Source organism: Heptranchias perlo, chromosome 10 (genome assembly GCF_035084215.1).
Source record: "Heptranchias perlo isolate sHepPer1 chromosome 10, sHepPer1.hap1, whole genome shotgun sequence".
Classification (NCBI taxonomy): domain Eukaryota; kingdom Metazoa; phylum Chordata; class Chondrichthyes; order Hexanchiformes; family Hexanchidae; genus Heptranchias; species Heptranchias perlo.
In genome coordinates, this window is record NC_090334.1 from 49,846,500 (window position 1) to 49,873,156 (window position 26,657).

Below are 26,657 nucleotides of genomic sequence, written 5' to 3' on the forward strand. Positions count from 1 at the left end.
CCCTGGATGGAGATACTGTCTCCAGCTTCACAGCAAGCTGCCCCCCAACCTTCAGCAGCCAGACGTCAGCGGATCGGTTCGCGCAGGCGTGGACGAGCTGGTCTGGTTGCTCCTTCAATGTGAGAAATGGGGCTGAATAATTTCTTATTCGGTCAGTGCATCCTGTACTTTCTAGCTTTTCTGTTCGGCTTCATCGCGGTAGTGCCGCTGTCGGAGAACGGCAGTGATTTCCGGGGGAAATGCCTGCTCTTCACCCGGGGGATGTGGCAGAATGAGAACATCACTGTGGAGAAGCAGCGCTTCGTGGTGGAGGAGTGGGGCCCGGAATCCGCCTGTCAGTTCACCACCTTCATCGGCCTTTTCACAGTCCTCTTCTCGGCAATCCAGGCGTGGAGGCTCCTCTTTTACCTCTGCAAAGGACACGACGAGTAAGTCACTCTGGTACAGTGTGTTCCCACAGAACTCCCTTACCCACACATCCCCCTTACTCACAGAATTCCCTTTCCCACAGAACTCCCTTACCCACAGAACCCCCTTACCCACATAACCCCCTTACCCACAGAACCCCCTTACCCACAGAACACCCATCCTCACAGAACCCCCTTACCCACACAACCCCCTTACCCACACAACCCCCTTACCCACAGAACCCCCTTACCCACAGAACACCCATCCTCACAGAACCCCCTTACCCACACAACCCCCTTACCCACAGAACCCCCTTACCCACAGAACACCCATCCTCACAGAACCCCCTTACCCACACAACCCCCTTACCCACAGAACCCCCTTACCCACAGAACTCCCTTACCCACACATCCCCCTTACCCACAGAATTCCCTTTCCCACAGAACCCCCTTACCCACAGAACTCCCTTTACCCACAGAACCCCCTTACCCACAGAACTCCCTTTACCCACAGAACTCCCTTTACCCACAGAACTCCCTTTACCCACAGAACCCCCTTACCCACTGAATCACTTTACCTACAGAACCCCCTTACCCACAGAACCCCCTTACCCACTAAATCACTTTACCTACAGAACCCCCTTACCCACAGAACTCCCTTTACATACAGAACCCCCTTACCCACAGAACCCCCTTACAGAAACCCCTTACCCACAGAACCCCCTTACTCACAGAACCCCCTTACCCACAGAACCCCCTTACCCACTGAATCACTTTACCTACAGAACCCCCTTACCCACAGAACTCCCTTTACATACAGAACCCCCTTACCCACAGAACCCCCTTACAGAAACCCCTTACCCACAGAACCCCCTTACTCACAGAACCCCCTTACCCACAGAACCCCCTTACAGAAACCCCTTACTCACAGAACTCCCTTACCCACACAACCCCCTTACCCACAGAAACCCCTTACCCAGAGAACCCCCTTACACAACCCCCTTATCCACAGAACCCCCTTACAGACAGAACCCCCTTACAGAACCCCCTTACTCACAGAACCCCCTTACCCACACAACCCCCTTACCCACAGAACCCCCTTACCCACAGAAACCCATTACAGAACCCCCTTACCCACACAACCCCCTTACAGAACCCCCTTACCCACAGAACTCCCTTACCCACAGAACCCCCTTACAGAACTCCCTTACCCACACAACCCCCTTACCCACACAACCCCCTTACCCACACAACCCCCTTACAGAACCCCCTTACCCACAGAACCCCCTTACCCACAGAACCCCCTTACCCACAGAACTCCCTTACCCACAGAACCCCCTTACAGAACTCCCTTACCCACAGAAACCTCTTACCCACACAACCCCCTTACCCACACAACCCCCTTACCCACACAACCCCCTTACAGAACCCCCTTACCCACAGAACCCCCTTACCCACAGAACCCCCTTACCCACAGAACTCCCTTACCCACAGAACCCCCTTACAGAACTCCCTTACCCACAGAAACCTCTTACCCACACAACCCCCTTACCCACACAACCCCCTTACAGAACCCCCTTACCCACAGAACCCCCTTACCCACAGAAACCCCTTACCCACAGAAACCCCTTACAGAACCCCCTTACCCACACAACCCCCTTACCCACTGAAACCCCTTACAGAACTCCCTTACCCACACAACCCCCTTACAGAACCCCCTTACCCACAGAACTCCCTTACCCACAGAACCCCCTTACAGAACTCCCTTACCCACACAACCCCCTTACCCACAGAACTCCCTTACCCACAGAAATCCCTTACAGAACCCCCTTACTCACAGAAACCCCTTACAGAACCCCCTTACCTACAGAACCCCATTACTCACAGAAACCCCTTACCTACAGAAACCCCTTACCCACAGAACCCCCTTACTCACAGAAACCCCTTACAGAACCCCCTTACCTACAGAACCCCCTTACTCACAGAAACCCCTTACAGAACCCCCTTACCTACAGAACCCCATTACTCACAGAAACCCCTTACAGAAACCCCTTACCCACAGAACCCCCTTACTCACAGAAACCCCTTACAGAACCCCCTTACCTACAGAACCCCCTTACTCACAGAACCCCCTTACCTACAGAACCCCATTACTCACAGAAACCCCTTACAGAAACCCCTTACCCACAGAACCCCCTTACTCACAGAAACCCCTTACAGAACCCCCTTACCTACAGAACCCCCTTACCTACAGAACCCCATTACTCACAGAAACCCCTTACCTACAGAAACCCCTTACCCACAGAACCCCCTTACTCACAGAAACCCCTTACAGAAACCCCTTACCTACAGAACCCCATTACTCACAGAAACCCCTTACCTACAGAAACCCCTTACTCACAGAAACCCCTTACAGAACCCCCTTACCTACAGAACCCCATTACTCACAGAAACCCCTTACCTACAGAAACCCCTTACCCACAGAACCCCCTTACTCACAGAAACCCCTTACAGAACCCCCTTACCTACAGAACCCCCTTACTCACAGAAACCCCTTACAGAAACCCCTTACCTACAGAACCCCATTACTCACAGAAACCCCTTACCTACAGAAACCCCTTACCCACAGAACCCCCTTACTCACAGAAACCCCTTACAGAACCCCCTTACCTACAGAACCCCATTACTCACAGAAACCCCTTACCTACAGAAACCCCTTACCCACAGAACCCCCTTACTCACAGAAACCCCTTACCCACAGAACCCCCTTACTCACAGAAATCCCTTACAGAAACCCCTTACCTACAGAAACCCCTTACCCACAGAACCTCATTACTCACAGAACCCCTTACCCACAGAGCCCCTTACTCGCTTCGACGCAACATCTGACAGGTGGCAGTGTTCAGGAAATTGTTGGACCTTCCTTCATTTGCAATCTAAAACTATCCGTAATCCTAACCAACAAACTCTTCTATAATCTGTTTGTAATGCAGTGTGTGCTAAATAACACAATATATTTAAATACAATCCTAACCTATCCAATTCTCAATTTAAATACGCATATATACCTGGAGTGAAAGTTCATCATCCTGCCCAAGTAAATGTCTACGTTTTATTTTATAATGGAGCTAATCAACATCAGTGGCCTTACAGTCATTCGTAAATAAAGCCATCACCAGTGAAACATTCCCAGGGACTGTTAGTACTCTGTATATTGTATGCTTATCAGACATCTCGCCGTCTCTACTGTCTCACTGAAATGTTTTCCCCCTCCCCCGCTGGTTGCAGCACTTTCTTCGCGACGTTCCTGAATCTGCTGGTCAGCACCTTCGTGGTTTTCCTCATCTTCGTAGCAAGCACTCTAGTCACCGTTGGCTTCAATATGTGGTGTGACGCGATCACAGAAAATGGAAGCATGCCCAACAGGTATGCGATCTTAGGAAATGTTCTTGTTTTACAAGCAACTATTGTGCGCTTTCTAGAATCAACCAGCAGGGAAAAAATGTAGATACTTGAGTTTAATATGAATGGGTATCACCATTTAATCATAACATCTAATTCATTAAACGTTCATGCCTGCGGAAAATAAAATAAACAAGATGCATTTGCTTCCAAAACAGACTTTCTAACATGAAAATGTTTGCCTGATTAAGTTTTAGTTGAGATTTCTAAAATGAAAGGTTTTTTTGTCTACAGCTGTGAAGAATTGCAGGACACCGATCTGGAACTGCACTTGGATAATTCTTCTTTCTATGACCAGTTTGCAATTATCCAGGTAAACCTTTGGAAAGTTCAGTGTGTAGACCTTAACATCAACAAAATACAGTACAAAGTATACATTGTCAAATTTGATCCAGTAAAATTAAAACATTGATGTCAGCGATTCACTGTTGACAACAACCAATTTGTTGATTTAACTTCTTATTCAGATATTTAAAAATAAATTACAGCTAAGTAACTATTTCAGTAAAGATTTTAAAAATCGAGCTATAAGACCTCTGGCCTTTCTGGAATACAGATAGTTTAAAATCCTCAAATTAGTGTTCCTGGTATTCCCACCCTTAAACACCATAACAGTTGCTGGAACACATTCCATTTACTCCATTTTATCCGAGGCTGAGAACATTGACAACCTGAACTGATGCCAGACTGTGTCTTTTCCTTTTAGGATAGCATAGAGATACCGAAACATTTTTCCGTTATAGTTACTATCTCTTTCATTAGCTGAGAGTCAACAGACTGGATCTGGTGCACTGTGGAACTAGAGCCAGATATAATCAATTTAGTTTAGTGTAAACTAATGAAGTCTGCACCTTGTCGGGGTGTCAATCAGGGACTGGAACTTTCTGCTTGACATATGTCCAAACCTTACACTTGAAATTCTATCCATGTTCCAGTGAAAGGCCACACAGATATGATCCAAGTGATAGTCAGATGTGCAACCTACTGCTTTGCTGAATTGTTTTCAAGTTAACAGGGGAGTCAGTTAATGCCAGACCAAAATTTCTAGGTGGAGAGCAAACCAGCTGCATAAAGCTATTGGCAACTGCAATGGAGAGGACAGCTTCTCAGTTAATCGTAGTGCAATTGAAGTTGCCAGTCAGGAGAACAGTATAGTTATGGGTTGATAATCAAATTATATAGATGGTATATGGCAGGTACATGAAAACAGAGTTATCAGCAGATGGCAGATATTAAATTATTGCCAATAGCACCTCACTCTCCTTGTGGGGTACTTTAGTCTTTGTACTTGATTGTATGTTTTATCTGAGGGAGATTGCCAATTCATGGTTAGATAGTAAGGCAACCCCACCACCATCTGCCTTGTAGTTCCATTGAAAGAGATCATAGCTGGGAAGCCATTCACCCATCATCCCTGTCCTTGCTGACCTACATTGGCTCCAGGTCCGGCAATACCTCGATTTTAAAATTCTCATCCTTCTTTACAAACCCTCCCAATGCCTCGCCCCTTCCTATCTCTGTAACCTCCTACAACCCTCCGAGATCTCTGCGCTCCTCCAATTCTGGCTTCTTGCGCATCCCCAATTTTAATTGCTCCACCATGGCTGGCTGTGCCTTCAGCTGCCTAGGCCCTCAGCTCTGGAATTTCCTCCCTAAACCTCTCCGTCTCTCTATATCTCTCTCCTCCTTTAAGACTCTCCTTAAAACCTACCCCTTTGAACAAGCTTTTGATCACCTATCCTAATATCTCCTTATACAGCTTGGTGTCAAATTTTGGTTGATAACACTCCTGTGAAGCGCCTTGGGACGTTTTACTACATTAAATGCACTATATAAAGGTACAACCTTTTTCACTATTTGATCTATCAAGAATGATCTGTGGATAGCCAGCCAGTGAGAGATGAAAAGTTGATCTGAAGGCCACTTATGTTTTTTTTTATTCGTTCATGGAATGTGGGCGTCACTGGCAAAGTCAGCATTTATTGCCCATCCCTAATTGCCCTCGAGAAGGTGATGGTGAGCGCCCTTCTTGAACCGCTGCAGTCTGTGTGGTGAAGGTTCTCCCTCGGTGCTGATGGTAGGGAGTTCCAGGATTTTGACCCAGCGACGATGAAGGAACGGCGATATATTTCCAAGTCGGGATGGTGTGTGACTTGGAAGGGAACATGCAGGTGGTGTTGTTCCCATGTGCCTGCTGCCCTTGTCCTTCTAGGTGGTAGAAGTCGTGGTTTTGGGAGGTGCTGTCGAAGAAGCCTTGGCGAGTTGCTGCAGTGCATCCTGTGGATGGTACACACTGCAGGCACAGTGCGCCGGTGGTGAAGGGAGTGAATGTTTAGGGTGGTGGATGGGGTGCCAATCAAGCGGGCTGCTTTGTCCTGGATGGTGTTGAGCTTCTTGAGTGTTGTTGGAGCTGTACTTATCCAAGCAAGTGAAGAATATTCTATCACACTGCTGACTTGTGCCTTGTAGATGGTGGAAAGGCTTTGGGGAGTCAGGAGACGAGTCACTCGCCGCAGAATACCCAGCCTCTGACCTGCTCTTGCAGCCACAGTATTTATATGGCTGGTCCAGTTAAGTTTGTAGTCAATGGTGACCGCCAGGATGTTGATGGTGGGGGATTCGGCGATGGTAATGACGTTGAATGTCAAGGGGAGGTGGTTAGATTCTCTCTTTTTGGAGATGGTCATTGCCTGGCATTTGTCTGGCGAGAATGTTACTTGCCACTTATCAGCCCAAGCCTGGATGTTGTCCAGGTCTTACTGCATGCGGGCACGGACTGCTTCATTATCTGAGGGGTTGCGAATGAAACTTAACACTGTGCAATCGTCAGCGAGCATCCTCATTTCTGACCTTATGATGGAGGGAAGGTCATTGATGAAGCAACTGAAGATGGTTGGGCCTAGGACACTGCCCTGAGGAACTCCTGCAGCAATGTCCTGGGGCTGAGATGATTGGCCTCTAACAACCACTACCATCTTCCTTTGTGCTAGGTACGACTCCAGCCACTGGAGAGTTTTCCCCCTGATTCCCATTGACTTCAATTTTACTAGGGTTCCTTGGTGCCACGCTCGGTCAAATGCTGCCTTGATGTCAAGGGCAGTCACTCTCACCTCACCTCTGGAATTCAGCTCTTTTGTCCATGTTGGTATCATGTTAATTTTTGAAACACATACAGAAGCAGCTGGACCCTGTATGATATAAGATCTAATATCATGGAGTATAGATCATTGAAACCCTTCTTTTTTTGCAGCAGCGGAGTACAAATTTATAATCTGCACAGAGTTCTAGGGAAAGTATATGGTTCATGTCCAACGTCACCACTACTACTCTCAAAAGAACTTTGCTCTTAGCTGACCAGACTGGCTTCTGTAAGGATGCATGATCTGAAAGGAGACCTGACAATAATATTGGCTGAATGATTAATCAAATATGTGGTGTTATATGTACTATCTTTTGTCAGTTTACATTCCTAGTACCTGTAATATTCTGCTTCTTCCATCCCATCATCCAAATGTATCTCCAGGATGATTCTAGATGCAAAGCAGTTAACTGTTTTTCAATGTATTGTTTCACATACAATATTTTATAAACTGTATACAGTTAAGTACTGGTTATCACAGCAGCACAGTACTCTGGCTGTAAATTTGACTATCACCTCAAATTACCATCTGAACTTGCAATAATTGTTATGCGTGGGTAGCCACTTTAGATACATCAACAAGCAGCATCTTTCCCCTGAAGTTATACTGTGCAGTGGTCAGCAGAAAGCCAGAGGCAAATCTCAGTAATATTACTCAGCACACAATAGTTTAAAAGCTGTCAAATATATAGGCTATAGCAACACCAGATGCCCATTGTGTGGGCAGTATTAGAAGAGGTGTTAGAGTAAAGGTCAGAAAATGACACTGAAGGCACTATTGCAGCAGCTCTGCATCATTAACATAAGAACATAAGAAATAGGAGCAGGAGCAGGCCAATCGGCCCCTCGAGCCTGCTCCGCCATTCAATCAGATCATGGCTGATCTGATCCTAACCTCAAATCTAAATTCATGTCCAATTTCCTGACCGCTCCCCGTAACCCCTAATTCCCATTACTTCTAGGAAACTGTCTAAATAAATTTATGATGTGGAGATGCCGGTGATGGACTGGGGTTGACAATCGTAAACAATTTTACAACACCAAGTTATAGTCCAGCAATTTTATTTTAAATTCACAAGCTTTTGGAGGCTACCTCCTTCCTCAGGTGAACGATGTGGAAATGAAATCCTCGAAATGAAGTCGCATTTATAATTCACAGAACAATGCTTGGTGATTACAGACAGTTTTTTCAACTGCCCGTTGCCAAGGCAATCAGTGTGCAGACAGACAGGTGTTACCTGCCAGGTCTCAGAATATACAAATCACCAAAAAAAAAACAAACAAAAAAAAACAGATAGAGAGGTAGAAACATAGAAAAGACAGCAACTGACCCGTTATATTAAAAACAGATAACATTTGTTCGCTGGTGGGGTAACGTGTAGCGTGACATGAACCCAAGATCCCGGTTGAGGCCGTCCTCATGGGTGCGGAACTTGGCTATCAATTTCTGCTCGACGATTTTGCGTTGTCGTGTGTCTCGAAGGCCGCCTTGGAGTATGCTTACCCGAAGGTCGGTGGCTGAATGTCCTTGACTGCTGAAGTGTTCCCCGACTGGGAGGGAACCCTCCTGTTTGGCGATTGTTGCGCGGTGTCCGTTCATCCGTTGTCGCAGTGTCTGCATGGTCTCGCCAATGTACCATGCTCTGGGGCATCCTTTCCTGCAACGTATGAGGTAGACAACGTTGGCCGAGTCACAGGAGTATGAACCATGCACCTGGTGGGTGGTGTCCTCTCGTGTGATGGTGGTATCTGTGTCGATGATCTGGCATGTCTTGCAGAGGTTACCGCGGCAGGGTTGTGTGGTGTCGTGGACGCTGTTCTCTTGAAAGCTAGGTAATTTGCTGCGAACGATGGTCTGTTTGAGGTTGGGTGGCTGTTTAAAGGCGAGTAGTGGAGGTGTGGGGATGGCCATAGCGAGGTGTTTGTCGTCATTGATGACATGTTGAAGGCTGCGGAGAACATGGCGTAGTTTCTCCGCTCCGGGGAAGTACTGGACGACAAAGGGTACTCTGTTGGTTGCGTCCCGTGTTAGTCTCCTGAGGAGGTCTATGCGATTTTTTGCTGTGGCCCGTCGGAACTGTCGATCGATGAGTCGAGCGTCATATCCCGTTCTTACTAGGGCGTCTTTCAGCGTCTGTAGGTGTCCATCGCGTTCCTCCTCGTCTGAGCAGACCCTGTGTATTCGCAGGGCCTGTCCATAGGGGATGGCCTCTTTGACGTGGTTAGGGTGGAAGCTGGAAAAGTGGAGCATCGTGAGGTTGTCCGTGGGCTTGCGGTAGAGTGAGGTGCTGAGGTGCCCGTCTGTGATGGAGATTCGTGTGTCCAAGAAAGAAACTGATTCTGAGGAGTAGTCCATGGTGAGCTTGATGGTGGGATGGAACTTGTTGATGTTATCGTGTAGTCTCTTCAGTGATTCTTCGCCGTGGGTCCATAAAAAGAAAATGTCGTCGATGTATCTGGTGTATAGTGTTGGTTGGAGGTCTTGTGCAGTGAAGAAGTCCTGCTCGAACTTGTGCATGAAAATGTTGGCGTATTGGGGTGCGAATTTGGTCCCCATGGCTGTACCCAAACACACGGAACAGCCATGGGGACCAAATTCGCACCCCAATACGCCAACATTTTCATGCACAAGTTCGAGCAGGACTTCTTCACTGCACAAGACCTCCAACCAACACTATACACCAGATACATCGACGACATTTTCTTTTTATGGACCCACGGCGAAGAATCACTGAAGAGACTACACGATAACATCAACAAGTTCCATCCCACCATCAAGCTCACCATGGACTACTCCTCAGAATCAGTTTCTTTCTTGGACACACGAATCTCCATCACAGACGGGCACCTCAGCACCTCACTCTACCGCAAGCCCACGGACAACCTCACGATGCTCCACTTTTCCAGCTTCCACCCTAACCACGTCAAAGAGGCCATCCCCTATGGACAGGCCCTGCGAATACACAGGGTCTGCTCAGACGAGGAGGAACGCGATGGACACCTACAGACGCTGAAAGACGCCCTAGTAAGAACGGGATATGACGCTCGACTCATCGATCGACAGTTCCGACGGGCCACAGCAAAAAATCGCATAGACCTCCTCAGGAGACTAACACGGGACGCAACCAACAGAGTACCCTTTGTCGTCCAGTACTTCCCCGGAGCGGAGAAACTACGCCATGTTCTCCGCAGCCTTCAACATGTCATCAATGACGACGAACACCTCGCTATGGCCATCCCCACACCTCCACTACTCGCCTTTAAACAGCCACCCAACCTCAAACAGACCATCGTTCGCAGCAAATTACCTAGCTTTCAAGAGAACAGCGTCCACGACACCACACAACCCTGCCGCGGTAACCTCTGCAAGACATGCCAGATCATCGACACAGATACCACCATCACACGAGAGGACACCACCCACCAGGTGCATGGTTCATACTCCTGTGACTCGGCCAACGTTGTCTACCTCATACGTTGCAGGAAAGGATGCCCCAGAGCATGGTACATTGGCGAGACCATGCAGACACTGCGACAACGGATGAACGGACACCGCGCAACAATCGCCAAACAGGAGGGTTCCCTCCCAGTCGGGGAACACTTCAGCAGTCAAGGACATTCAGCCACCGACCTTCGGGTAAGCATACTCCAAGGCGGCCTTCGAGACACACGACAACGCAAAATCGTCGAGCAGAAATTGATAGCCAAGTTCCGCACGCATGAGGACGGCCTCAACCAGGATCTTGGGTTCATGTCACGCTACACGTTACCCCACCAGCGAACAAATGTTATCTGTTTTTAATATAACGGGTCAGTTGCTGTCTTTTCTATGTTTCTACCTCTCTATCTGTTTTTTTTTGTTTGTTGTTTTTTTTGGTGATTTGTATATTCTGAGACCTGGCAGGTAACACCTGTCTGTCTGCACACTGATTGGCCTTGGCAACGGGCAGTTGAAAAAACTGTCTGTAATCACCAAGCATTGTTCTGTAAATTATAAATGCGACTTCATTTCGAGGATTTCATTTCCACATCGTTCACCTGAGGAAGGAGGTAGCCTCCGAAAGCTTGTGAATTTAAAATAAAATTGCTGGACTATAACTTGGTGTTGTAAAATTGTTTACAATAAATAAATTTAAAACAGAAATGATGATGTAGCTTCCACAGCTTCCTGGGACAGCAAATTCCACAGACCTACTACCCTCTGAGTGAAGAAGTTTCTCCTCATCTCAGTTTTGAAAGAGCAGCCCCTTATTCTAAGATTATGCCCCCTAGTTCTAGTTTCACCCATCCTTGGGAACATCCTTACCGCATCCACCCGATCAAGCCCCTTTACAATCTTATATGTTTCAATAAGATTGCCTCTCATTCTTCTGAACTCCAATGAGTCGAGTCCCAATCTACTCAACCTCTCCTCATATGTCCGCCCCCTCATCCCTGGGATTAACCGAGTGAACCTTCTTTGTACTGCCTCGAGAGTGAGTATGTCTTTTCTTAAGTATGGACACCAAAACTGTATGCAGTATTCCAGGTGCGGTCTCACCAATACCTTATATAACTGCAGCAATACCTCCCTGTTTTTATATTCTATCCCCCTAGCAATAAAAGCCAACATTCCATTGGCCTTCTTGATCACCTGCTGCACCTGCAAACTAACTTTTTGATCTTCTTGCACTAGGACCCCCAGATCCCTTTGTACTGCAGTACTTTCCAGTTTCTCGCCATTAAGATAATAACTTGCTCTCTGATTTTTCCTGCCAAAATGCATAACCTCACATTTTCCAATATTGTATTGCATCTGCCAAATCTCCGCCCACTCACCCAGCTTGTCAATATCCCCTTGTAGGTTTTTTATGTCCTCCTCACACTCTACTTTCCCTCCCATCTTTGTATCATCTGCAAACTTTGATATGTTACACTTGGTCCCCTCCTCCAAATCGTTAATATAGATTGTAAAGAGTTGGGGACCCAGCACCGACCCCTGCGGAACACCACTGGCTACTGGTTGCCAGTCCGAGAATGAACCATTTATCCCAACTCTCTGCTTCCTGTTAGATAACCAATCCTCCACCCATGCCAGAATATTACCCCCAATCCCGTGATTCTTTATCTTGAGCAATAATCTTTCATGTGGCACCTTGTCGAATGCCTTCTGGAAGTCTAAATACACTACGTCCACTGGTTCCCCTTTATCCACCCTGTACGTTATGTCCTCAAAGAACTCAAACAAATTTGTCAGACATGACTTCCCCTTCATAAAGCCATGCTGACTTTGTCCTATTAAATTATGTTTATCCAAATGTTCCGCTACTGTCTCCTTAATAATAGACTCCAAAATTTTACCCACCACAGATGTTAGGCTAACTGGTCTATAATTTCCAGCCTTCTGCCTACTACCCTTTTTAAATAAGGGCGTTACGTTAGCAGTTTTCCAATCTGCCGGGACCTTTGCCGAGTCCAGAGAATTTTGGAAAATTATTACCAAAGCATCCACAATCCCTACTGCCACTTCCCTCAAGACCCTAGGATGTAAGCCATCAGGTCCAGGGGATTTATCCGCCTTGAGTCCCATTAATTTACTGAGTACCAATTCATTAGTGATTTTAATTGTATTTAGCTCCTCCCCCCCTAGAGCCCCCTGTTTGTCCAGTGTTGGGATATTCTTAGTGTCCTCTATCGTAAAGACTGAAACAAAATATTTGTTCAGCACTTTTGCCATCTCCATGTTTCTCACCATTAATTTCCCGGTCTCATCCTCTAAGGGACCTATGTTTGCCTTAGCCACCCTTTTTCATATAATCATTAACATATAATTTATAGGCTCACAACATGCACAAAAGAGCCAGAGACTTGGCATTACAAGTACCACTCAAAATTTGGTGAATCAAAACTATCAGCATTTCCACTAGTAAAAAATACAAACTGCACACATTTACACCACAAAAAAGTTTGCCTAATGTTTATTAAAAATATTGAGTCTACAGTTAGAGCTAGTGAGGACCAGACCGGAGGATAAATTTGTTTTGTGACTGTGACCGTGGTGCGCTATCCTTCCTTGTACTGCGCAACCTCTGCAGCCTTTAGCATGGTCGACCACATCATTTTCCTCCAACATCACTCCTTCATTGTCCAACTGAGTGGGACTGCCCTTGCTTGGGTCCACTCTTACCTATCCAATCCTAACCAAAGTATCGCCAGCAATGGCTTCTCTTTCTGCCCCCCTCACCATTAACTCTGGAATCTCCCAAGGATCTATCCCGGGCCCCTCCTGTTCCTCATCTACATACTGCCCTTTGGCAACATCATAGGAAGGCATGGGGTCAGGTTCTACATGAATGCTGATTACATTCAGCTCCACCTCTCCACCACTTCTCTTAACCCCCTCCACTGCCTCTGCATTGTCAGACTGCTTATTCGACATTCAGTCCTGAATGGGCCACAGTTTCCTCCAATTAAACATTGGGAATACCAAAGCCATTGTCTTCAGCTCCCGCCACAAAATCCACACCTTTGCCATTGATTCCATCCCTCTCCCTGGCTATTGTCTCACATTGAACCAGGCTTTTCTCAACCTTGGCATCCTAATTGATGTAGAGCTGAGCTTCCAACCCCATATCCTATCCATCACAGAGACCGCTTACTTCCACCTCTGTAACATTGCCCGCCTCTGCCTATCTGCTGCAGAAACACTCCTATATGTCTTTGTCACTTCCAGACTTGAATGTTGCAAACCTTTCCTGATCAGCCATCCCTCTTTCATATCCTCTGTAAACTTCAACTAATCCAAAACTCGTATCCTATTCGGCACAAAGTCCCGTTCACCCATCGTCCCTGTGTTCACCGACCTATATTTGCACTCGGACCCCAATGCCTCGGATTTAAAATTCTCATCGTTTTGTTTAAATCCCTCCATGGCCTCGCCCCTCCCTATCTCTGTAACCTCCTCCAGCCCTACAACCCAACGGGAACTCTGTGTTCCTCCAACTCTTGTCTCTTGTGCATCCATCACTCCCCTCGCCCCACCACTGGTGGTCGTGCCTTCAGCCACCAGGGCCCTATGCTCTGGAATTCCCTCCCCAAATCTCTATTACTCCCAATCACCCTTTCCTCCTTAAAACCTACCTCTTCGACTAAGCTTTTGATCACCCATCCTGATATCTCCATCTTTGGCTCAACGTCGATTTATATCTGATTACGTTTCTCTGAAGTGCATTGGGATGTTTTTCTACGTCAAAGACGCTGTATAAATGTAAGTTGATGTTTAAAAAAATCTTAATTAACATTTTATAGGGTGGAGTAGCATTTCTTTATCAAAAGAATCAAATAGATTTTTATAGTTTGCATTAAGTGAACATGTAATGTGTGACTGTTTTGTTCTCATTATTACCGCTACAATTCAACTTTATTTGTGAAGAATGCCATCTGAAAATATGACGGCAGCTGTGAGTAAAATAAGTTCTCCAGTCGTCAATTGGCTTGCTTTTCAGTGGAAGAATTCATGAGCATAACAACCATTGCATAGTTAAATGTAATAAATTACAGTTTATAATAATCCTTACAGATGGTCACTCACTTTTTAATTAAGACAAAAAAAATTCTCCGTTATAATGTCACTTTTGTACTTTGTTGATGAATACTAAATCAATTTGGCATTTAAAAGCAGACAACTGTATAAAAGTGGTGAATGTGATAGACAGCTGGATGGACAGAAGGACTTGGGCTAGAAAGTAGTGTAGCAGCCACTGACTGTTTCTTAACTGATGGCTAATATAAATTAAGCCACTATTTAAATGAATAGCCAGGTGGCTGATAACAATATGAGCTTTAACCACTAAAGTACTGTCATTTAGTTTTTATGCCCGAAGTGGGTGATGCAGTAAAATCAAACAGATGCTTAAGGTTCAACTTTTCTTTCACAAGGAAAGACATTACAGCTGATCTGAGTCAAGGTCATACATTGCTTTATGTCTTCATGAATCTCAGTCTTCATGAATCTGAAATGCTCATGGGCCAGAATTTGCTGTCAAAATAATGGTGAGGCGAATGGCGTTGCTGTTATTTATGCGCAAATGCTACAGCAACTTCAGGCGAGGGGCAGGTGCGCAGTTAAACACTGAAATCCAAAAGTTGCTGTCCGAGATGTGCTGTTAGCTTTGCGAAAACAGCATCTCGCTGTCTGCCTCACGATTGAAATACATTGAATGGCGTGAAGTTGCTGTATTTCCATGATAGATACGAAATAAACACGCCACAGAAAATTAAGTCTTGTCCATTTCAGTCTAAGTATCCTTTTAACGATGTGATAAGTGTTAATTACTGCCAGTCAACCTCTCTGGCACTGAAAATTAACTATTAGTGTGGAGTCTCATTCCTTAAGATTTTAATTGTTGGAGATTTTTAAAAAGTAAAATGTTTAAATTAAAACATTTTTTACTTTTCCTTTCTGTCTCATTTTTCTCCCTCTCTTAATCCAATCTTTCATTCCCTCTCTTTATTTCTCTTTCTGTACCTGATCTGACGTTGAATTCACCCACTCTAATTTACACTTCCTACTCAATCCTTGCACTGTTAATTTCACAAAACTTCAATCTGATTGGTTAAGGAGATACACAGTTGCTTGCCCTGTTCACTCAGGTCCCAGATAGGCTGTTTCTCTCGCTGCGACGTTATCAGCTCACACTTTCAGCAACTTGCCACGCAAAAAATTTAAAAACCTAAATGTGCAAGGGCGAGTCTAACTTAAATGCTCTGCTATAGCAAATGATGGTCCCATATAAACAACAACAACTTGCATTTATATAGTGCCTTTAACGCAGTAAAACGTCCCAAGGTGCTTCACAGGAGTGATTATCAAACAAAATTTGACACCGAGCCACATAATTAGGAGAGGTGACCAAAAGCTTGGTCAAAGAGGTCGGTTTTAAGGAGCGTCTTAGAGGAGGGGAGAGAGGTGGTTTTTTTTATTCGTTCATGGGATGTGGGCGTCGCTGGCGAGGCCAGCATTTATTGCCCATCCCTAATTGCAGAGAGGTTTAGGGAGGGAATTCCAGCGCTTAGGGCCTAGGCAGCTGAAGGCACTGTAGCCACTGGTGGACACTGCTTTATTTACATAGGATGGACTCTCCCCCTTCCATATTACCAATGATGGGAAATAAATAATAAAAGAGATGAAATTAAAACATACATTATGTAAGTTGTGAACTATTCTGGCAATTTTTCCTTGGAACTCCTGTAGCCTGTAGTTTTAGTGAGTATTTTGAAACTTTGCACAATTGCAAAATATTTTGCAAACAGCTACTGTAGACTTACAAGTAGAGTTAAAGGAGCCTATGGTTGGGAAATACCTCGGAGCTGCTTCCACTCCGCCGGTGTTACTGTGCCTGAAGTGCAGTGGAAACCCCGTTTACGCGTGTGAACAAGATTTCCACCACACTTCCAGCGAAGTAACACCTGGTGAGTCGGAGCAGCTCTGAGGAATTTCCTGTCAGACCAAATTATTAAAGTTTAATTTATACGGCATGGGGGTAATTTTGACTTATGGTGAAACGGGCGATATCGGATAAGTCGCCCGTTATTCTCAATTTTCATACATCGCCCGTCTTACACTGCCGCCCAGTGTCAAAATTACCCCCCATATTTCTGTACAATGTTTCCCTATAAAACAGAAAATTCTTAAAAGGGTACGCTATCAGAAATTTCTGGCTCACAAACCAAACATTTCTGCATAAGGACAGCAGTCAGATTACTTACACAGTGACAGAAATGTAAGTCTCTAGCAGATCTTAAGTTAAAAAGTTGTTTCAGCACAATTTCAAAAGATGTGATTTTATATGAAAAAGATTTTGATAATCTGCAGAAATCTTTCTATTGTGAAAATACAACAGTTTACTCAAAATGATTGTCTGACTGAAATTAGGATAGTAGCAATCAAATTCTCCTTTGCACTGTGTTGACTAAATCTTTACTGATTTGTAGAACTCATGTTACATTGTACTAAAGAGACATTTTGCAGATTCTATTCATTAGTAACTTAGTAAGTTCATTATTTAATTAGTAAACCTTGTCTAACGTCTGGGAATTTCATCTGCAGTTTGGCCTATGGGGCGGATGGGTTGCTTGGATGGCAATTACCATTCTTGCATTCCTGAAGGTGTACGACAACTATAGGCAGGAGGATCTCCTCGACAGCCTGGTCCATGAGAAGGAGTTGCTTCTGGCAAGATCATCCAGGAGAGCATCAGAGCATGTTTAGAAGAATGCCACAATTTAAATCCAACTACAGTAAATATTGCAGAAAGAGATGATTCAGGCAGACACAACAGAAGAAAGCAATGCTGCATGTTCTTTGTCAAGGAGGAGGCACTGAAAAGTTACTGTAAAACAGGATACTCACTCTTAAGCCTTATCCTCCATTTTAATCGTAGGTACCATGATAACAACAGTGTCTTTTGATAGATGCTTTCATTCTTTCAGTGCCTAATAAACATTAGCCTGTAAATGTAATGATTTTCTAAAATGTTACAGCACAAAAGATAATGACTGCTATATTGCCAAATCAAAATGTAAACTTCTGTTGTGAATAATTGTACATCAAAACCTTAAAATTGTTGATCAGAACAATGTATCCTGTTTTACAGTACCAAGCTAAATAGCATACACGGAATTTCATATGCCATAAATAAACTTAGTAATGTATAAAACTATGGAAGAAAACTTTCAGCTAGTTATATTCTACATGATTCAGCTTAACATTACTACTGCTACAAAATATTGTACTGAAAGCAAATGAACACATTGATAAATTGTGTCAGCACTCATAGTGGATGGTGATGAATTCTTTTCATGCTGAACATGTTAAGCATGTTAAGTTATACCTGAATATTCTTTCTAGTGACAGAATACATTGCCTTCATACTTGAAAACCTCATCTGCAATGTTTAGAAAATGATAGTGATTGTTTCTTAGGAGCAGCTGCTATCTGGCACTACTGAATGTTCTACCTTAAATCAACAGCTTCATTGCAGCTAATAAAATGAACAGCAGCAATTTGAAGCTTAGTAGTAGAAAATGACAGAATTATTGTGCCATATGTTGCTCATAAAAAGGATCTTTGTTATTAATGTCAATTCTTTAACCTTGATTACAGTGTACTAGGCTCAAAAAAATTAAATTCATTCGTACACAAATTTACATCTGCGCTGTTGGGTTGTTCCCCTTGCAAATGCACACTATTATTTCTGCCGCTACTTAATAAAAACTATTTCTCTAACTGTAGCAGTCAGTATATAGCTGGCCACACTCCCTTTATATTTCCCTTGTGCCTAGAAAGTATGGGAGAAATCACACATTTGCCATATGGGAACCACAGGGGTAAACTTGCAAACTATGATTGTCTGGCACAGTTCCTTGATATGTCAATATGCCATTCCACCATACAGTTTTATCAGTACTTTCTGGAAAGATAAATCTGCGTAACTTCCTTTTAAAAATGTTGTCAGCTCACCTAGAACTAAATCGCAAACATCTCAAAAACCTGAGTAGTATTTTTCTTGGCCAAGTTGTATTTTCCAACAAAAATGACCATGTTATGTTGTAAGCTGATCGTCCAACATTGTTATCAGTCAACTTGACAAAAACTTGAGAGTCTGGTTTGTATAGTCTGATAAAGCGAATCAAATGGCATTTTTTTCCGTTAAGAAGAAGCAATCAGGAGTTTAATTTGCTCATTGCATTTGATCTATTCTATGCATTATTTGTGTGCTTTATATTTGGAAAATTGGCATGTTAGCTTAACAAAACAATAACACACATTTGCCCTTAAACTTGCTCCTGGGAGTAAGTGTTTCCAACTCACATTAACAACAAATGAGTATTTCTGTGTAATACTAATGTTAATGCTACATACTCTGTGGAGAAGGAGCAGTAAACTAAGGCCTGAGAGGTTCAGGACTATAGGATTTGATGCAGTGTGAGCACTGCTGATATGTCAGTTACCTGGACTTCGGGTGAGGAACAGTGTAAGCAGGATGTACCATAACAGAGATATGGGGCATGATTTTAGCATGAAGCCAGGAATTGAGCAGTTGGGTAGATGTTTGTGTTGGAAACCTGGAAGCGAATTGAATGTGTCCAATCTGTGATTGAATCTTAATTGAAGGTAAGTTTTTCTGCTTCGGGGTTTTCCATGCACCAGGCAGTCGGATTGAGAGAGAGAAGCCGCGAATCGGGGGGCGGGAGAGAGAGATTGTGGGCCCTATATAATTTTTAAATAATTAAAAAAAGAACAGAAAAGTTAAAGTTGAGTATATCATTTAGAAATAAAAAGATTAAAGTTTAAACAGCAAAATTAAAGAAAAAACATGAGAAAAAAGACTGGGGAAGTCAATGTGTAATTTTAAAAACATAGAAGTACTTTAATGGTTTAAGTAGTTTATTGTTATATTACAATAATAACATTATTGCTAATATCTGAGCTGTTTTAACACTAATATTAAAGCTTGTTTTACTGTCATTATGTGTGAGCTGAAATCTGAAAAAAATGTTTAGCTCAGGAGCCTGAAGTTCCAGAACTTTTGGCAGTCAAACAGTCCAATACCTGTTGGGGCTACCCCAGTGAATTGATCTTTATTGGAAATACTACAGATGTTAAAAACTAGTGGATGGGATTAAAAGTAATTCAGGGATAAATTATAAATTGTGGAATCATTTTCGAGAAGGAGAAAGTACTGGTAATGAAAAGATGCTGGGATTGGAGGGATATTTACTGTAAGAGAGACATAGTGGGAGAAAGTGAAAGGAGAGGTAGAAAAACAGCAGAAATAGAGAGAAGACAAGTAAAAATAAGTAAAGGGAGATTCAGAAGAGAAATGTGAGGCAAGTTATTGTGTGAAATTAAAGAAAGTAGCAGTAAGGAGGAGAAGCAGCATAGGAGCAAAGAGAAGAATGGTAAAGGAGGAGACACTGGAAGCAATCGGAGGAGTGGGGGGAAGTGGGGACACGTGCCTTGGAGAAGATCCGGGTGGGGGGGCAGCATCGGAGGTGAGGGGGGCCGGCTGATCGTGGGGGTCCTGTCGGCCAGGTGAACTTGTTGGGCCTGGATGAAGCACTCCTGCTCCTCCTGGTCCATGAGCAGTGCAATAAAGGCACTCACCTCATGGATCTGGCCCTTCCCGCTTGCTTTCACCGGACGTGTATCAGAAGCGATGGGAACCCCAAACAGGCAAGGTAAGATTCATTTTACATTTGTAATACACAAAAAGTTAAGTGCCTCAACTATCACAATGAGGTACATTGTCCCTTTGAGTATCAGCCTGCCAGCTTTAAGTGCGGACAGGACTTTCGGGTTTCGGGTGCCTGGGTTAACCCCGGAAGAGGACATGTTGGAGCCGGGATGCGTTCTCGCTCCAAAAACTATTTCTACTGCCCACCAACCCCCAACCCACCAGTTCTTGGGGGTTAAAATTATCCCATGATCTCAGACCTGTGTCAGCACCTGAACCAGACCTGTTACTATAGAGCGACATCCAGATGGCATGCTTAATGGAAGTGAAATTAACAATCGTATTCTTAACTTCTATATTATGGGATGCTTTCAGGCACCAAGGGAAGGCATTACTAGTAGAGAGCCAAGGGGTTAAAATTAAGCGGTGGTTCTCCCGATCAACTGCCGTAAATGCAGTTGTCTACGTCTATCTTTTGCCTGTGAGTCAGGGACAGTCTTCAATTCCTGCAGTGGAGGCCAGCGTACTTTGAGATGATTCTCCTGCCACCTGCCCAGAGGTAGGATCTGGCAAGGGATGAGAGTCATGTGCTTGTTTCTTTGCTTCTGCATGCATGCTGCTACTAGAGGTCGATTCCCAACTGTGACTGTTGTTCTCTGTATACAGAAACCATTGCGCTGCAGCAAGCTCTCTGTATTCCTCCTACCATTCTCCCGAACAATAAATAATGGCCAATTTTAACTAAAATATATGTCCATAAATTGTTGATCAGGGTCATGACACCTGCATGGCCTCAGGCACTAGCTGATGTGCTTCCTGTCCTTTATGGCTATCCCTCATATCTTTGCAAGTGAGTCAAAAACACCCTTTGCTCACCGGTGGCAGCCATGCCATTAGCTGTCTGGGTCCTATGCTCTGGAATTTCCTCCCTAAACTTCTCCGACTCTTCATCTCCCTTTCTTCCTTTAAGACCCTCATTAAAACCCACCTCTTTTACCAAGCTTCCAGTCACCCCATCTAAGATCTCCTTCTGTAGTGTCAATCGTTGTCCGATTACACTTGTGTGAAGAGCCGTGGGACGTTTTTCTACATTAAAGGCGCTATATAAATGCAAGTCGTTGTTATAATAATGCAGTAGATTTTCTTTCTTTCTCCAGTTTAAAAACATGTCAAGGCAAGATCAGTTGCTATGTTTTCCTTTCAGAATTCAATAACTTTTAAGCAAACAAAAAAACAAATGAGATGAGACAATAAGGGTAATCACAGAAAGAATAACCATATACTGACATGCGTGGAGTGGGTTAGATGAGCCTCGACTCACTCAGAGCTTTCTTATATTTTTATATTACAAAAAGTTGTCTAAAGCTTAAGTTAAAAAAATTACAAACATATAATCCAAGGCAATTGATATATATATAGCTGCATAAAATTATTTTATTGCAACCCCATAAAAACCTTTCATACATGTAGTGCACATTTAGTAACCCAGCAGTTCTGAGCTATGTTGAACTATTCCACCCATTAAGTGAAATAAAATATATACAGCAGTCTTTACAGTGACTATACATCAACATCTCTAAATTTCTGCTTTCAATGGGAAAATCCTAATAAAACTATAAAGACATTTAGGTTGAACAGTCATTTGTGACTTTGGAAAAACGGGGGCCTTTTTAGAATAAAATATGTATTATGAATCTATGTCCTGTTTTGTCAAATGTTACATTTATACTGCATTAACTCCATATTTATGATGAACTGTGCCCACAGTCAGAAACTCACTACCATCCCTTAAGGTACACAAGACAAGTCCATCAGTCACCAATTAGTCAATAGCTATAAAACTAACAACGTTCACCTGAGGAAGGAGGAAGCCTCCGAAAGCTTGTGAATTTAAAATAAAATTGCTGGACTATAACTTGGTGTTGTAAAATTGTTTACAATTGTCAACCCCAGTCCATCACCGGCATCTCCACATCATATAAAACTAAGAGCAGACAAATAGGGTTTCCCATCATCACTTTCAGAGGATAAATCATTGTACTAACTTCAAAAAGAGAACAGTTTATATTCTTTTAAGAAAATTCCACCACAGGATATGGAGGATATGAGGCAAGGATCGGTGGCTGGCTCAAAATCGACCGGAGAGACGTGTCAGGCTAAATAATAACATTACCTGCGGGTTAAGAAATTTGAGTTGCCAACACTTAATTTCCTAGTAACCCATAAAGTCTAGTTTCAGTGTCCAGCTTATACTATTTGTTCATATGTTTTTGCATAATGGTTAATTTTAAAGAAACATTTTCATCATTTGGTCAACTTACTGTGAGAGATGCTCAGTGGGTAAAGCGGCATCAGCCTAGTTTCATTTTGATACCTGTTAAGGTCTAATCATGGGGCATAAAAAAGTGGCACAAGGTACAAGGTGCTCTAGTTCACTGTTTGAGAACAATTATACAGAAGCCCATTGACAGTAAATAAACAGGGGGCTTTGTATATATCAATTTGCATTTAAGGATAGACCAGTTCAGCTAGTTTATAATGAGGCCTTGTAAATAAAGCAGCAGAACCTGGGATTTATTTTTCACTAAAAGGTTATGTTCTTTGCAAGCTGCTATACAGAAAATATGAGTTTGTATTCTGAAAGGTCAGTCAGCGGGTTTTGCAAGAAAATGAATAGTTTTCCATATTGTTTCGTTAACAAGGTTTCTTTTGGCATATAAATTATAAAGAGAGATTCAGTATCAACATTAATTTGTAATTTCTAAAACCCTCTCGCTGACTGGTAATTGGAACATTGCTATGACTAGTAGAAATGTGTGTTATTGGGATTGCCTAAAGCTGTATATTGTATACTAATCAGTCAGTATTTTATATGGCAGCAGCACAGGGATGAGGGGAATCGGTAAGCAACTAGTCAAGTTTAACTTTGAATAAAATAGACACACTTCTGCAGGAAATCATAGATCAAGATAAATTATAAGTAGGAATTCCAATGGTGAAGCAAACAATAATACAACGGATCATTAGCTGAGTAAAACTTGGTCCCTTCTTTGCAATGCAAGTATGCTATGGTTTTGTAAAATAGAAGCAGGTCATTGGGTAACACTGAATATATACATCTTCTGAAGGGACAAGCTTAGACATTACATAGTTCCCCAAAAGTCACATTATCTTTAAAGACAGCAACACATTTCAGAATATTGTCCCAGCACTGGTGGTGTAATGCACACTCTCTTTTCAGGAGACTATTACACTGGAAAAGCCTATAAGATGATTACTGGTATTTAATAATTTCATTCACAGATTACCACTAAATTAACTTTTTGGATTGTATATCGAGTTCCCTCCCTAAATCTCTCCACCTCTCTCTCCTTTAAGTCGCTCCTTAAAACCTACCTCTTTAACCAAGCTTTTGGTCACCTGCCTTAATATCTCTTTATGTGGCTTGGTGCCAAATTTTGTCTGATAACGCTCCTGTGAAGCGTGTGGGAGGTTTTTATGTTAAAAGTGCTATATAAATGCAAGTTGTTGTTGTATATATAATTGTCAGCTACCACTGCCAAGACTGCAACTAACAATTCATGGTGGCCAAGCAAATCAATTTCCACCTTCATTACACAGGACTTCAGAATCCTCCTGGATCCCTGGGACAGCACTCCACGCCTTTTTCCATGAAAACTGCAATTGTCAAATAGTCACCAAAACAACTAGCAACAGTAGAAATTAACTTCATGTGTGATGGGATGCAGATAGAGTCTTGAATAATGAATTATTGGAAAGGACTGTTGGAACAGAAATGGGAGCAATATCACAAGCTACAAAATACACAGTAGCAATTGGATTCCTCATGTAGCATCTTCAGTGTCCATGAAACAAGTTTCAATGCCAGTACCAATGAATATAGTGGGAGTTGTTATCCAACAGTGGGCGGGGAGTGGGGGGGAGGGGGGAAGGAAAGGTGAGGGTGCGGATCGCAGGAGATCCTGCTGGCTTCTATTCAGCATCTTGTCACAAAGGCAAAGACAAGAGTATACAGCCATATCCCATATTCCACAGCTGCATTTTAAAACTGCTCCAGGGTCCAACGCTGGCCTCACCCAATGTGCTCAAATGTACTTTCAAGAAGGCACCACTATGTAGTGATCAGGCACGAGAACCTTGACTTAATTGTATTGCCCAACCTCAGTTAACTCAGCACAGACTGGGGATTAAACTTGGGACCTTGGTACGAATGGCTCAGCTACTGCCTGTCTTAACCAGCTGAACCACTGGGTGGAGCCTGAAGGGAGCTAAACTTGAAATAAACCCAGTACATCTACACAGGATATTATGCTTTCATTGGGACAAAACCACCCGGGGTCTACTTAAAATAGAAGGCATGTACCCAATGGTAAGTAGGGTGAGAAAATCATATGTATGGGGAAAATATGAGTGTGTCCTTAATGTGTTAAGGTAACAGAAATAAAAGCTCTTGTTTGCATCTCATTGGAATGAGAACTGACCTGTGCTGCTCCACAGGAGTATGTATTTATAGGTATTGGGCACTCTCCATCACTTAACACTATCCCAGTACCTCACTGGCTGAATACTAACAGCTTTAAATCAGGAAAATATCACCCAAAAACCAGGGCACCCACTGAAAGGTCATCCCCTCCTACACGAGCATTGCCTGTGGTTCTGTGAAGTTTCCCTACATTACAACAGTGACTACACTTCAAAAGTACTTCATCGGCTTTAAAAAAGCTTTGGGGCTTTGTGAAAAGTGTCATATAAATGCAAATTCTTTCCTTCTTTTTCCCTCCATGAGAATAGCTGAACATAGGCTTTGTTACAGAGTCTTATCTTTCTGATATGCTGAGAATGAGCTATAATGATGGAGGGAAAAGTCAGATATGGAGCAGGGAATTTCAGATAGTGGAGAGAGGAGGTGGTATTGGAAACACAGAATGGGCATGGTCAATCTGATACATGGAGAGAATAGGAATTCCAGAGATATTGTGAGGATGGGGTGAGGAATGATAAATTGTCATTCACTCCTTCGCAACTCAATTAAGTAAAATATTAATTTAAAATGGGTATTATGCCATGATAAAGATTACTTAATAGGTGTAATCTTCTAATGGACAGAATGCACGAGACAAAGGTAGTAGAGTCTGCACAGAGTAAAAATGGAGGACAGAACAGGAATGCCAAAGAAGATACCGTAGTCTCGGTTGATTAGGGGTTGCTGTTCTTTTTATATATTTGGACAGGATGTCAAGACCCAGTATAAAATCCTAATGGCTAAGTGAGAATAAATCAACTTCAAAGCTCCTGCTTAGATTTCCAGGAGTTTACAGCCACATGAAAAAAATATAATTGAAGATAAATAAAATATATAAATCAAAAATTGAAATGAAAAATAAGTGATTATCAAATTAATTTATTACACTTGTCTATGCAAGTGACAAATTGAAAGTTATCTAAAGCTGAGATCCCCAAAATCAAGAGTAATGTGGTCTCTGGAGCAGCACAAACTCCCACAAAATATAATCTATCCTTCCTCAGTGAACAGGTTAACAGGGCAAAAACATCATTCCTACTCTGGCCAGGATCTGAGGGAACTCATCTAGCTTGATGGATGCTCTATTGCAAAGTTTGCAACTGAGTGAATTCAACATGAACAACTTGGGAGTGAAAGCAATGCCAAATTATGCATCCTAATTTTATAATGCACCAAGTATTAAACTTTATCCCTTGTTGTGGAATTAATTTCCTGTCAGCATGATTCTGCACGTGCTGCAATATAAATCCATGGGCAAAGTCGAGCAAATAGCCCAACGTTGATATGCCGTTTCCCTCACAACCAGTAGGTTTAGCACACAGTAGTGTTGCATGATTTTACCCAGGGTATACATCGTTGAAGTGTACATTTGCTGTGTATTATGAAACAATATTAGCAGTGGCACATTATATTCGACCAGTTCAGCACAATTTGAGCAATGCATGCATGCCTAAATACATTAACAACTGATGCCTGGCAACCCTGGAACTCTGTCATGAAGCTGGAATATGAGCTAAGCACCTTTTTCTTTTTTAATGTAGCTATAAACCAGGGGAAAGAATTTGGAAACATCACTATGGTGAAACTGAGTTTTATTATGCGGTGGTACAGTTTCACCAACATAAGTGCCAAAAAAGGCATGGGATGGTGGTGAAAAAACGTGGCCCCGGCCAATTAACCCGTCTCTGTCCCTCTTGTGACAGTCGTCCTTTCACCCAAGACATTTCGATAGGAATCCGATTCAATATAAATCCTCTCAGTTAAAATCTGCATTTGTAGTTTTGAAAAGGTTTCACCCTTTTTTTAAAAACCTAATTTCATAATAAGACCAAGTCCAGTTAAAAGCATCTATATGGAGCCTGGGACAATAGCAGGAGGTCCAGAAGATA

At 43.1% G+C, this 26,657-nt stretch overlaps 1 protein-coding gene across 1 annotated transcript; it reads left to right on the forward strand.

The window, feature by feature from the left end:
* Positions 1 to 57: 57 nt before the first annotated feature.
* On the forward strand, positions 58 to 18,537 carry LOC137326528 (transmembrane protein 179-like). Its single transcript, XM_067991713.1, has 4 exons — positions 58 to 428; positions 3,696 to 3,833; positions 4,104 to 4,182; positions 17,096 to 18,537. The coding sequence occupies exons 1-4, from the start codon at positions 127 to 129 to the stop codon at positions 17,255 to 17,257; spliced, it is 681 nt and encodes a 226-aa protein (XP_067847814.1). The 5' UTR covers positions 58 to 126; the 3' UTR covers positions 17,258 to 18,537.
* The last annotated feature ends 8,120 nt before the right edge of the window (positions 18,538 to 26,657 follow it).

What these genes read in the sequence shown, in the direction of transcription:
- LOC137326528 (XM_067991713.1), top strand. Translation starts at nt 127, where the DNA reads ATGGGGCTGAATAATTTCTTATTCGGTCAGTGCATCCTGTACTTTCTA. An exon ending in CTCTGCAAAGGACACGACGA is followed by an intron (nt 429 to 3,695) that starts GTAAGTCACTCT and finishes CGCTGGTTGCAG; the next exon opens with CACTTTCTTCGCGACGTTCC. An exon ending in ACCAGTTTGCAATTATCCAG is followed by an intron (nt 4,183 to 17,095) that starts GTAAACCTTTGG and finishes TTTCATCTGCAG; the next exon opens with TTTGGCCTATGGGGCGGATG.